Source organism: Trichosurus vulpecula, chromosome 8 (assembly GCF_011100635.1).
Source record: "Trichosurus vulpecula isolate mTriVul1 chromosome 8, mTriVul1.pri, whole genome shotgun sequence".
NCBI classification, from domain to species: Eukaryota; Metazoa; Chordata; class Mammalia; order Diprotodontia; family Phalangeridae; genus Trichosurus; species Trichosurus vulpecula.
Window position 1 is genome coordinate 99,187,052 of NC_050580.1, and position 13,159 is coordinate 99,200,210.

Consider the following 13,159-nt stretch of genomic DNA (forward strand, 5'->3'; position numbering starts at 1 on the left):
GACTCGTTATCCATGTGAACTTAGGCAATTCACTTAACCTGTCTGAGCATCAATATCCTCACTGGTTACATGATCTCTAAGGTCCTTTCTAACACTAATTTTGTAGCATCGCTCTCAGAACTGTTCCATTTTTCACCCGGAACCTTATCCTTGCAAGAAGATATCGATCCTTTCCCTCCCCCTATCCTTTCCAGTTCTCCTTTATATTTTGTCTTCGTCTATTAGTAGAATGTAAGTTCCTCGAGGGTAGGGATCATCCTGTTTTATTTTATTTGCATCCCCATTGTTTAACACAGCGCCTGGAACTTAGTATGTGCTTAATATATGCTTTATCTTCCTAAATCTGATGGTAGTATAATGAGATGGTCTCTAAACTTCTTTTAGCTCTACGATCCTATATTAGTGTAAAAATTTGATTGTTGCAAATTGTTATTATTTCATTTAATCTTCATTACCTTTAATGACAATTATTAATACTCTGACTCTTGGATCTGATAAATCACTACACTGTTAATTCTTCTTTAGAAATGTCTCTTACAATCGTATCTTTCCATCGCTACCCCTACTCTCCTATTTTGGGGTTTTATCACCTCATGCAGAGACTACTTCATTAATCTCCTGCATCTAAACACTCCCTACGTCAATCTATCTGACATATCACTTTAGATTATCATTTTTAAAATATAACTTCCATCATTTTGCTTTTTGTTTAGTCGTTTCATTCGTGTCTGACTCTTCATGACCCCATTTGGGGTTTTCTTGGCAAAGATACTGGAGTAGTTTGTCATTTCCTTCTCCAGCTTTTTTTTTAACAGATGAGGAATCGAGGCAAACAGAGTTAAGTGACTTGCCCAGGGTTACACAGCTGGTAAGTGTCTGAGACCAGATTTAAACTCAGGAAGACATCTTCATGACTCCAGGCCCAGCACTCTGTCCACTATACCACCTAGCTGCCTCAGTTGTAGTGTGTAGGTCTGTAAAGCAATTTGATTGCAATATCTGAATTTGAATTGCCGTATCATAATCTGAATCTAAATATCTGAAGAAAACAACCATTTGCACCATTCTCATGAGCAGTGAGAATGATAAAAACTTAGAATATCTGGGATCTGATCTTGGCTCAGAGACTTTCTATGCTTGAATTTCCTTATCTAAATGCTGAATTTTTAAAAATAAGCTTCTACATTAACTTGGCTACAGCATTTTCTTAGCCTGAAAAACTAAATGTACTAAATGAACAAATGAATCAATTGAGTTTAATTACCATAAGTACACTTTTTTAATGAAATAACCTTTACGAAAGGAGTTTAAGTTAGAACATGGCAGCTAAATGGTGCAGACAATAGAGTTCAGAAATTGGAGTCAAGAAGACCTGAGTTCAAATTTTCCATCGGAAATTTACCAGCTGTGTGACCCTGGGCAAGTCACTAAACTGTATTAGGCCTGTTTTTTCATCAGTAAAGTGGGGATAATGATAGCACCCACCTCACAGGGTTGTGTAGATCAAATAAGATATATAAAGCTCTTTGCAAACCCTCAATGCCATATAAATGGCAGCTATTATCATTATGACGAATGATGTTTTCCAGTGGGATGCTTCTGATACAGCTTCTTCTCAGCAGACTTGACACTTGGTGGAGACAGAGGGAGATGGAAAGGAAGAAGGCTAACATGGCTGTGGCCAGGGTACAATCGGCAGGAATCTCTCCAGCACTGCAAGGCACGGCATTCAGGCACAGCTTCATCCTCATCCTGCCGAGCCACAGCAATCAATGATCGGTGCAGCATGAGGAGCCAGCACGCCCCAGGAGCGGCTGCCAGCTTCCCAAGCCACTTCCGTAAGAGACTCAACTATTATTCCCTTTTCCTGCTGTGGTGGCAGACAAGCAAGGTTAGAAGGAGGTAAGGGAATTGCCTGCCCTCCACTCCTATGGATGCATGAAGCAGAGGTAGGGGAAAATAGACTCTAGCCTAAGGGTGGATGAGATCATACCGGATTGAAATGAAAGCATTACGTTATCACTGTTTGATGCTTTTTGATATTACCACACTTCCCTTAATCTAATTAAACTGTGTTGCTTTATTATGATATGAGGTTGAAGTTAGTTTCAAAAGCTGAATCTAATTAGGAGTTTCCAGTGAGTGGGTACTGAACCGAGAGAACAGAGTCAACTCGCAAATACACACCAATTACACAACCTGCTACAATTAAAAATCGTGAACTAAAAAAAAATAAAATGTCAATTTCAGCCATTTCAAATGACATCTAGGAGTTACTTGTTTTCAAATAATTTAACTCAGAAAATTAAAATATGGCTCACTGTGTAAGCTTATTGTTCGCAAGGCAAACTAGATCTGCTAAAATGACACAACTTAAAGTGGCTTCAGGACAACCCTATTAAACTAGTCATGGTAATAAATCCAGCGCATAAAGCCCTTAACTGTCTGTAATGTTATTCTTTTAAAATTGTTGTTCAGTTGTATCTGACTTTTCATGACCCCATATAGGGTTTTCTTGGCAAAGATACTGGAGTGGTTTGCCATTTCTTTCTCCAGCTCATTTCACAGATGAGGCAAAACAGGGGTAAGTGACTTGCCCAGGGTCACACAGCTAGGAAGTGTCTCAGGCTAGATTTGAACTCAGGAAGATGAATCCTCCTGACTATAGGTGTGGCACTCTTATCCCCTGCACCACCTAGCTGCCCTATTGACTTAACAAGACAGAAGTCATGGGTATGCCTAAAATAAAGTACCTTTTGCCTTGTGGTGACTCATTCATTACTACTCCATCTGGCTCAAAATATATGCTTATCTGAATAGAAAATTCAAGATTATACACTGAATTCTCATTAATTCAGACAAATAGAAGTGATATGAATTAGTGAAAAAAATCTAAATTGGAAAATAAACATTAAATAGACGTATAATTATTTATGCAAAGTAACTACAACTAGGTTAACAGATTGTTGTCTAGTACAAAATCCTTAGAAACTAGCTAATAACTTTTCCATCCTCCTCGGCCCCTTGGCAGTTTCTCTCTCCCGTGGCTCGACCTCTTGGGCCATACACTGCCCTTCATCCCGCCGCCACTGCCACCATGACCTGAAAAATTGAGGAAATAAAAGACTTCCTGCTCACAACCAGGAGAAAAAATGCCAAACCTGTCGAGATCAAGAAAAACAAGGACAATGTGAAGTTTAAGATTCGATGCAGCAGGTACCTGTACACGTTGGTCATCACAGACAAAGAGAAGGCAGAGAAATTTAAACAGTCTCTGCCTCCTGGTTTGGCTGTGAAGGAGCTAAAGTGAAGGAATCATTCAATGTTCCACCTGTATTAAAATATGGGGGGAGGGGGAGAAAAAAAGGAGAAACTAGCTAATAAATAGGTCAGAATGATTTTTCATTGGCACACTAATGTATAAATGGATTCCTGTAGTCTTTAACAACGGTTAGTCTCTTACATATTTTAAATACCCTCCCTCCAAGTCTCATGGCACAAATACCTATACACGATCACAAATTTCTCTTAACTCTGGTGTCAAAGACGAAGAATAGATTACTCAAGGAGGACATACTTGTCTTTAAATATTTGAAAACAGTTACAAGAGAGAAGGATTAGACTCGGCCCCAGAGTGCAGAACCAGAAACATTGGACTGAAGTTGCAAGGAAGCAAACTTAGGCTTGATGTCAGGAAAAGGTTCCTAACAATTAAAGCTTCCCAAAAGTAGAATGGGATGCCTCAAGGGGTGGTGGGTTCTCCATTGCACACAGTAACAGCAACATTGTTCTATGATCAACTAAGAATGACTTAGCTCTTCTCAGATACACAATGAATGATCCAAGGCAGTTTCAAAGAACTCATGATGGAAAATGCTATCCACATCCAGAGAGAAGTGAGGGAGTTTGAATGGAGATCAAAGCATACTACTTTCACTTTATTTTTGTTCATGGGGTTTTTTTTCCCCTTTTGGTCTGTTTTTTGTTTCACAAAACTAATATAGAAATGTTTTACATGACTGAACATATATAACGTATCAAATTGCTTACTATTTTAGGGAGGGGGAAAGGGACAAAAAAACTTGGAACTCAAATCTTTTTTTAAATGAATGTTAAAATTTATTTTTACATGTAATTGGAAAAAATAAAGGACGATTTAAAAAAAAAAGAGGGGGCAGATTCTCTTTCATAGAAAGTCCTCATGAAGAGGCTATACAGTGGGGAGTTCCTTTTGTGTTTGGGTTGAATTAGGTAGCTGCTCTGATCTTTTTTGTGATTCTGATTTCGCCTGTATTTAACTGCTTTCTTATGAATATATGCAACAAGGTATGAGTGTTGATAGATCAAAGCAAGCTCTTCACATTAGGAAAAAATGATAATTTATTGATTGTCAACCAATGACACCAAAGTTTCATTTATTAATTGGCCCTAATTCTGAAGAAAGGCCTCTAGCACTCAGTGAAACAAGGTCACACGGGATAGTTCCCTAAGCAACAACATAAATAGAAGATATGTTTGAAGTTGGTCAAAATTTAGACCATAAAAATTTTAAATGTCTTTATAGAAGGCTGAAAATAGAATCATGGATAAAGGGCTGGGCTAGGCTATGCTACTTAAGGAAAGGACAACTCAAGTTTAGCAATTATTTATCCAAATAAACAAACCCCAAAGCTATTGCCCACAGATGAATAAAGTACAGACATGCAAAGGAATAGAGCAAAGGAAAAATACTAGGCCCTCATGCAATGTGCGTAAGAGTTGATTAGACTTGGAAGCCAAATTTTGCTAACTTTTCCTTCTCGTATCCAATTCAACAAATATTTATTAAGCATCCAATGTGTTCAAGGTATTATGGGAGGTGCCAGACATGCAAAAACAAACTAACAAGAATAGGAAATTCAATAGGCAGTGACTTCAAACTTAGAGAAATTGGGCATTTGTTTTCCCTTGTCTCTTTTCCCTTACTCAGAGAAGCAGTTTAGGTGGATTAATGAACTTGATATCTTTGCAAAGGATAAGGGCTAGATTGGTGTAAATTATCCTTTTGACATAAAGTACTAACCATCTCTGTGTGATATTCAACCACCCAAATGGAGAGCAGACTTAACTTCAAGGGTGACCCTGTAATAAAACTGCCTAGTTTGGGATATGCCCATATTAAGTAAAAGTAAAATTTTAGCCCAGCTTTCTCTTAAAATAATTTGGCATACCTTCAAATAAACTTTGGATTACTTTACATATCCTATAGGAGGCTCCTTAAAAGCAAAGACAATTACATTTTTGTCTCTGTATCCCCAGCACTTTACACATAGCAGGCATTAAATGTTAGTTAAAATTGAGTTTTAAATCAGGAAAGTGCAAATTGTTAAGTTTTACTATATAATCAATGTGAAACATAAGTAGAGATTGTTTGGCATCACTTTTTATAATTCTCAAAACAAAGTGGGACAAACTCTTTAGGAAGAGCAGAAATTAAAAATGCCACAATAAAATATGTGTGATTTTTCCTTTAGGAATATATTCTGAAAAACCTTTTATGTCAGGAATATTTATGTTTGTCACAGAGCTCCCAGAACAATGACCTTTTAAGATTTCAGAACCTTCTCAATGGTTGAAAAAAATTAAAATAAAAATAAATAAAATCCGTTGGTGAGGATAGGAAAGGAAAAAAACACCAGTAGTGCTTACTAAACTGAAATCAGGGCAATGCTTGATATAGTACACCCAGGAAAGTATTTGAAAAGTCTAGCACTTCCTGTGGACAAGATGAAGATATGCAGAATGATGTTAAGTGGATTCAGGAACTGGTTGAACTGGACCCAAAGATGACTCCGGAGGTTTCTAGTGGTGTTCATTTTTATCAGTATCCTAGATTAAGACAAGCATAGGGTGCTTATCAAATTTCTGGATAACACAAAGCCGGAAGAATATTTAATAGTTGGATGATAGATTTGGGATCCAAAAATGACAATCTAGGACATGAAGCCAAATCTAATAAGATGGAATTTGGTTGGAAGAAATGTGAAGAGCTACATGTGGGTTTAAAAGAAAAATTGCCTACAGGATGGAGTAAACTTAGTTCATGTGAAAAAGAGCTAAGTCTACCAAAAAATTATTTTACAGAGCTGAATAAAATAATAACAAAATTCATCTGGAAGAACAAGAGGTCTAGAATATCTAGGGTATTAATGAAAAGAAATGCTAGAGAAGGTGGCTTAGCCATACCAGATATTAAACTGTACTATAGAGCAGCAGTCATCAAAACTACCTGTTACTGGGTAAGAAACAAAGTTGTGGATCAGTGGAATAGAATAGGAACACAAGATGGAGAAGTCAACAACTATAGCAATCTACTCTTCGATAAACCCAAAGAGGCCAACTTCTGGACTAAGAATGCACTATTTCACAAAAACTGATTGGAAAACTGGAAAATGGTAGGGCAGAAACTGTGCATAGACCAATATCTTACACCATATACCAAAATAAAGTCAAAATGGGTTCCTGATTTAGGAGTAAAGGCTGATACTATAAGTAATTTGGGAGAGCAAGGAATAGTTTACTTATCAGATTCATGGAAAAGCAAAGAATTCATGACCCAACAAGAGATAGAGAGCATTACAAAATGCAAAATGGATAATTTTGATTATGTTAAATTGAAATGTTTTTGTACAAAAAAAGCCAATGCAACAAAAATTAGGAGGGAAGCAGAAAATTGGGAGAAAATCTTTACAACTAGTGTCTCTGATAAAGGCCTCATTTCTAAAATATACAGGGAATTGAGCCAAATATATGGGAATACAAGTCATTCCCCAATTGAGAAATGGTCAAAGGATATGAACAGGCAGTTTTCAGAGGAAGAAATTAAAGCTATCTATAGGCATATGAAAAAATGCTTGAAATCACTACTGATTAGAGAAATGCAAATCAAAACAACTCTTAGATACCACATCTCTCCTGTCAGATTGGCTAAAATAACAAAACAGAAAAATGATAAATGCTGGAGAGGATGTGGGGAAACTGGAACATTGTTACATTGCTGGTGGAGTTGTGAACTGATCCAGCCATTTTGGAGAGTAATTTGGAACCATGCCCAAAGGGCTATAAAAATGTTCATACCCTTTGACCCAGCAATACCACTTCTAGGGTTGTATCCCAAAGAGATCACACAAGCGGGAAAAGGACCCATATGTACAAAAATATTTATAGCAGCTCTTTTTGGGGTAGCTAAGAATTGGAAATCAAAGGGATGCCCATCAATTGGGGAATGGCTGAACAAGCTGTGGTATATGAAGGTAATGGAATACTATTGTGCCACAAGAAATGGGGATGATATGAACTTCATGAACAACCTGGAAAAACCTACACGACATAATGCTGAGTGAGCGGAGCAGAGCCAGGAGAACATTATACACAACCACAGATATATGGATTCTGTGAGGACTAACCCCGATAGACTTTGCTGTTCTCAGCAACACAAGGTACAAAGACAACTCCAAAGGACTCACGATGGAGAATGCTGTCTACATCCAGAGAAAGAACTATGAAGTATGAATGCAGATTGAGGCACACTTCATGCTAGCCTTCCCCCCCTCCCTTTTTTTTTCTCTCTTTTGTTTTTGTTTTGGGGTTGGTTTTTTTTTTTTTTAGTCCTGTCCCTTCTTTCTCATGATTCATTTCATTGATCACAATTCTTCTCCATAACTTGACTTGTGTGTAAATTAATTCAATGTGAAGTTATACGTGGAAGTTATATGGGATTCCATGCTGTCTTGGGGAGGGAGGAGGGGAAGGAGGAGAGAAAATCTGGAACTCAAAATTATGTGGAACCAAGTGTCGTAAACTAAAAATTAAAAAAAAATTTTTTAAAAAAAGAGCTAAGTGCTTTGGTGCTCAATATGGCCAAAAAAGCTAAGATCATAATTCTCCAGATATGATCACAGGTGAACTCAGATCCTATGACTTTAAATTTCACCATGTTAGATACGGACTAGCTTGAGAATATCAAAAGGTTAGCAGCCAAACACATGAAGACTTGAAACGATGTATTACTTTAAGGAACTAAGAGAATACTGACAGTCTGGAGAACACCGGTGATAGGAAGGGTGGAAGAGAGAAGTAAAGGGACATAATAGTTGGCTTTAAATTTTAAAGAAGGCTTCAGCCTGTATAATAGTACATGGGAGGAGTTTGCAGAAAGAGATTTCAAGTTAATGTCAGGAAAACCTTCTTAATAAAGAGTTGTCTAAAAATGGAATGGATTGCCTTCGAGTGAATTCTGGACGGCCATTCAAGTGAATGCCCAGGATGTTGTAGCAGGCAGTGCTACTCACAACATGGTGACTAAATGACCTTTGAGATCCCTTTTTCAACTTTAAGAGTCTATTGTTTTAAGATAAATACAATTCTTTATCATTTTTACTCAGTATAAATTTAAAATTTTTTTCTTTAAAGGAAAGGGGAAGATTGGAAAGAAAGTAGTTGAAAACATATAACTGAAATATATACATGACACCCTGGACTACTGTATTAGTTGGTTCACTTTTGCAAATTGACCAGAAGAATATAAAACAATTAAATATAATTCTGCATACTAGAATTTATAAAGTAGAAGTGCTCAATTGCCTGTCACCCCAACATTAGGAAAAAAATCATTTGAACTGTCAGTCATTATATGAATTGATACTATAATGTCATTAAAATATAGAGTTCCGCTAGTTTTCACAAGTTGTAAGGCATTAAATTTTGGTTAAATTCAAATTACAAACTTCTAAGTTCAAAAATTATTTTTCTATTACAATTAAAGCACCATTAAAAATCATTTCTTTTCAATCCTATATGTGACGCCAAGTAGTATAAAAAATTCTCATTAACGTTGATCAATGCAATGACCAATCAAGATTCCCGAGGACCAATGATGAGGAATGCTACCCACCTGCTGACAAAAAGGAAGTAAGACCAAATAGGTAAAATGAGACACTTTTTTAAACATAGCCTACATGAGAATTTTTTTCAACTATACATGCTCATTTAAAAAGGGGTTTGTTTGTTTGTTTGTTTCCCTAATGGGAAGCGGGGAGAGAAAAGAAATGCTTAATTAAAAAAATTAATTAAAAAAGCTTCTCATTAAATGTGTTATTATACTCTGTATATGCTGATATAGTCTACCAAAACAATGTCTATTTTATAGTAGATGTTAGATTAACTATAATTAAAATTAATTCATTTTGTATTTTTTAATGTGGAATTATAATCAAATGTTTTAGAGGATAAAACAACTTAAAATGATTATTTCAAGAAAATTTTAATGGTCCTGTTTTTGAACTATAAGAATCTGAAGACAGACTATATTAAAAACAGAATAATAAATTAAGTAAAATGTGAAGCCCCTAGAGCCCAAAAACTTGAGTATTGGTTAGTGACTATGTTTTCTAAATTTGCAACTGGAGTGGTACAAAGAATTGGGGGACTCTCTGTATAACCCAACGAAAAAAGCATAATAATCAAGACTTATTATTTAAAGCAGAAGGCTACCTGGACATGTAATGAATCAAATCCAATAAGTATCACTTGAAACAATAACTAAAGTTTAAAAAAAATGTCACAGGTAGGGATAAATTTTTTTAAGAGAAAGATAAATACTTTAGTTAAAAAAAAAAGACTAATCTTCTCTATTCCCAACCCCCAAATTCCCAATGTAAAAGGAAAATATGAAGGGCATGTTACATTTGGTAATGACTTGGAGCAGAGGTCAAAATCTACTGTATCATTGATCCAACCACTAACATAAGAGTCCCTTTGCTACCTACCAATTAATAAGCCTTAACTGCTTTATCTTTCATTTTCATGGGATAATCATCTGAGTTGATAAATATAAAGACTAAATTATAGATTTTAATCCTATTAATGAGGGCAACAGGTAATTATAATTGAATCCATTTACAGATATTTACTGCATCTGATTGGTCCCTAGCCTTAAACTAACAAATGTATTGTTATTATAGTCTTATCCAAGCAATGTTTCTTTATAATGATTAATTCCCCAAAATTATGTTCATGAAGCAAATGAGTTACATAAAGGCCCTTTTTAAGCTCTGTTTAAAAAATTATTCAGCATGACATTGTCTTCAGTGGATTATCAACAAAATTCCTCTGGGTGGTCCAATAAATAAATTTGAATTTCTGAAAACCAAGTACAATAACAATTTTGTTTTCATTAGATTAGAAAATGTATTTATTTACCAGAGTAGGTTCTGATGAGTGACTAAATTCAGAAAATTAAGTTTTCTGAAATTTTGATTTAAAATTTTTATTGTCAATATGGTAACACAAAAACATTCTAAAAGATCATTTAAGGATACAGCAAAGAATTTAGATTAGTGACAAACCCATTTATAATGCAATGTATCAGATGAACAGCATGTTGTAGAAATAAAGAATTATGGACTATTTCCTCCATGCAGAGAGAGAAAAGAGAATTATTTCTTTTCTTTTTTAAACAATGCAGCTTGTTGTTTTGCACATAAAAGGTTATAAATTTAACCAGGAAAACAATAATCCCAGTCCAATCTTAAGATGTTCCAATCACTCCATCTTTTTCCTTAACCTGACTTATTGTTTTGTCTTCAGAGCTCACAGCTTGTACTTTAGAATCTTCAGTTTTTAATTTTTTAACAGATGGTTCTACTGAGAGAAGAGGCATGCAGTGCTCTAGGGATTGTGCTATTCCATCAATTGTCCATTTGTCTTCACGAAGGGCGTGTTCCTCTAATGTAAATGGTCCCTGTTTAGTTCGGGTCAGTTCTTGCACGGTGGCACAGGAAGAAAGCTCTACAGCAGAAATAAGGGAAAAAACAACCCCTAAGACAGGTTTCTTATTTCACATTTTATATTGTTTTATATTAAAAGATCAAGGTTTAAATCATACATATATGTATGTTTGTATGTACATATGTATATCACTTAAAAATAAAAATGGAATAATCCAGAAGAATAAATCACAACAAAATCACTTGGGATTAAAAAATAAGCAACATTTTCTTTCTCAATGGGAAAAGTCTTTTTTCCCCCTCACTGGAGAAAGCCAGAATATAAATATTATTTCTGCTTGTCCAGGAGATTTTGATTTTATACTTTTTAAAAATAGAACTATCTCCTCAAATATCTTTTTAAAGGATAATTATATATGTATATATATTATATGTATGTATATGTGTGCACACATGTATATATACATAAATATATACACACATATCACACACATACATATGTATATACATACGGACAGACAGACACACACACACTCTCTCTCTCTCTTTTTTTCCCCTGAATCTTAATTATAGTCAGGTACTCTTATTTCATATTTTAAAAATTATTTTTTAGATGCTAGTCTTGACTGAAGTCTTAGCCTGGCTCCTGAGTGTGAGCCTTGAGCTTTGGATCACAGCTGACTTATTAAGGGTTCAGTTGAGTTCAAATCACCCAGGTGTATTGGGTTGTTTAAAAAAAAAAACCAAAATCATCGCTTATTTTCATGTATTCTGGACAGTAAAAATGAACTGAAAATTACTATTAAAAAAAAATCCATTTGTCCTTATACTTTCTATTCCATTCTTTACTTTTCTGTTCACTTTTTATCTTCCTCTCCTTGTCTTATCACAAGCATTTCACTGCCACTGCTGATATTTCAAAATTGCAAGCCATAAACCTAACAGTACTATGATGGACGCAAGCAAGGGAGTCCAGAACACAGGGTTAATACTCATAGATGTAGAAAAATTGAATACTGAAAAAAGAATATAGCTCCCCAAGTAGTAATTCTTTTTCATCCATCCTTACCTTTGCCAATGTCACTGACCAAGCTTCTGATATAAAAACCTCCTCCACATTCAACATCTGGAATGTTAACAGTGACATGGTAAATTGCAAACGCCCCATGAAATCTACTTTACATAGAAATGATGCGTCTAAACAAATGTAAAAAATGCACTATGCAAACAATCAAGTGATGAAATATTTATGGGATACAAGATAAATTATTCATCCTGAAGCATATGTGTGTGAGAGATTGCAAAGTCTGAGTACTAGGAAAGCAAACAGAAGCAACCCAATGAACACATTTTAAATTAACTAGCAAGTCATGGCATTTTAATAAATATTGCAACCTAATTCATTTAAGAGGTTTTAAAAGGTTAAATATCTTACTTTGCAGGGCTGAAAAGTAGGCATTTTTAATGTAAATATTTCAGACTTATAGACTCCAAACAGTCAAGATCTTTTCCCAAATGATTAGCTAAAGAAATGACATCTTAAAAGTTTCTTTTTGTGATTGGTTGACAACTGCTTAACAAGTAATCATAAAATAAGCAATCAAATCAGAGAAACCATGAGAATCAACTTTTTTTCCTTAACATTGATGGCCTTATAGGTTGAAGAGGTCAATCAGCATTTGAGTATGGAGTTCACCATTATTCTTACAAGTTCCATCTACCAACAGAGCATCTCTTGTAAATGGTCCCTATGTTTCAAATAGAAAAGGTTACTTATTTTGTTTTTCGCTAGGCAATCAGGGTTAAGTGACTTTCCCAGGGTCACACGGCTTGTACGTGTCAAGTGTCTGAGGGCATACTGAATTCAGGTCCTCCTGATTCCAGGGCTAGTGCTTTATCCACTCTGCCACCTAGCTGCCCAAAGATTATCTTTTTTTCTAGTCTTAACCATACAATATTCCAGTCATGTGAAGAGTAAATCAAAACAACCTGGTGATTTTAATATTTTTGTTTTATAATAAATCGTTAATATGTTCTAAAGTCATGAAGAGTCATTTATTTCCATGTAACTATTAAGTTTGTTACTCCTAGGGCCAAAAATGATCCTCAAGACCAAAGAAAGGTAATGGAATTCTACCACCATATTTGTACTCACAGGCAGTAAGTATTGTTATGTCCTTTATTCTACAAAAATCTTTAAAACTGAAGTGCGGGCAACAAGAAAATCTAGGTTTTCAATCATGTTCAAATATGTTGTTTTCAAAGATAATATCTTTTACTCCAGCCAAACAACTACTACATTTCCATAGAATATTTTTTTAAAAACCATTCATTTTTGTATTTCTTACATATTTCTCAAACAGTTTAGGATCAGAGCTTCTTAAAGACAAAAA

At 35.1% G+C, this 13,159-nt stretch overlaps 1 protein-coding gene and 1 pseudogene across 2 annotated transcripts in view; one reads left to right on the forward strand and one right to left on the reverse strand.

The window, feature by feature from the left end:
• The first annotated feature begins 3,097 nt into the window (after positions 1-3,097).
• LOC118859121 lies at positions 3,098-3,310 on the forward strand (annotated as a pseudogene).
• A 6,980-nt stretch (positions 3,311-10,290) lies between these two features.
• Positions 10,291-13,159, reverse strand: part of TRUB1 (TruB pseudouridine synthase family member 1) — a 44,303-nt gene continuing 41,434 nt past the window's right edge. For both annotated transcript variants that reach the window (XM_036737115.1, XM_036737114.1), the window contains 2 exons: positions 11,836-11,892; positions 10,291-10,827 (listed from right to left, as the gene is read on the reverse strand). In XM_036737115.1, the coding sequence (XP_036593010.1) occupies positions 10,568-10,827; positions 11,836-11,892 (317 nt within the window). In that variant the 3' untranslated portion in view covers positions 10,291-10,567. The remainder of the gene's footprint in view (positions 10,828-11,835; positions 11,893-13,159) is intronic.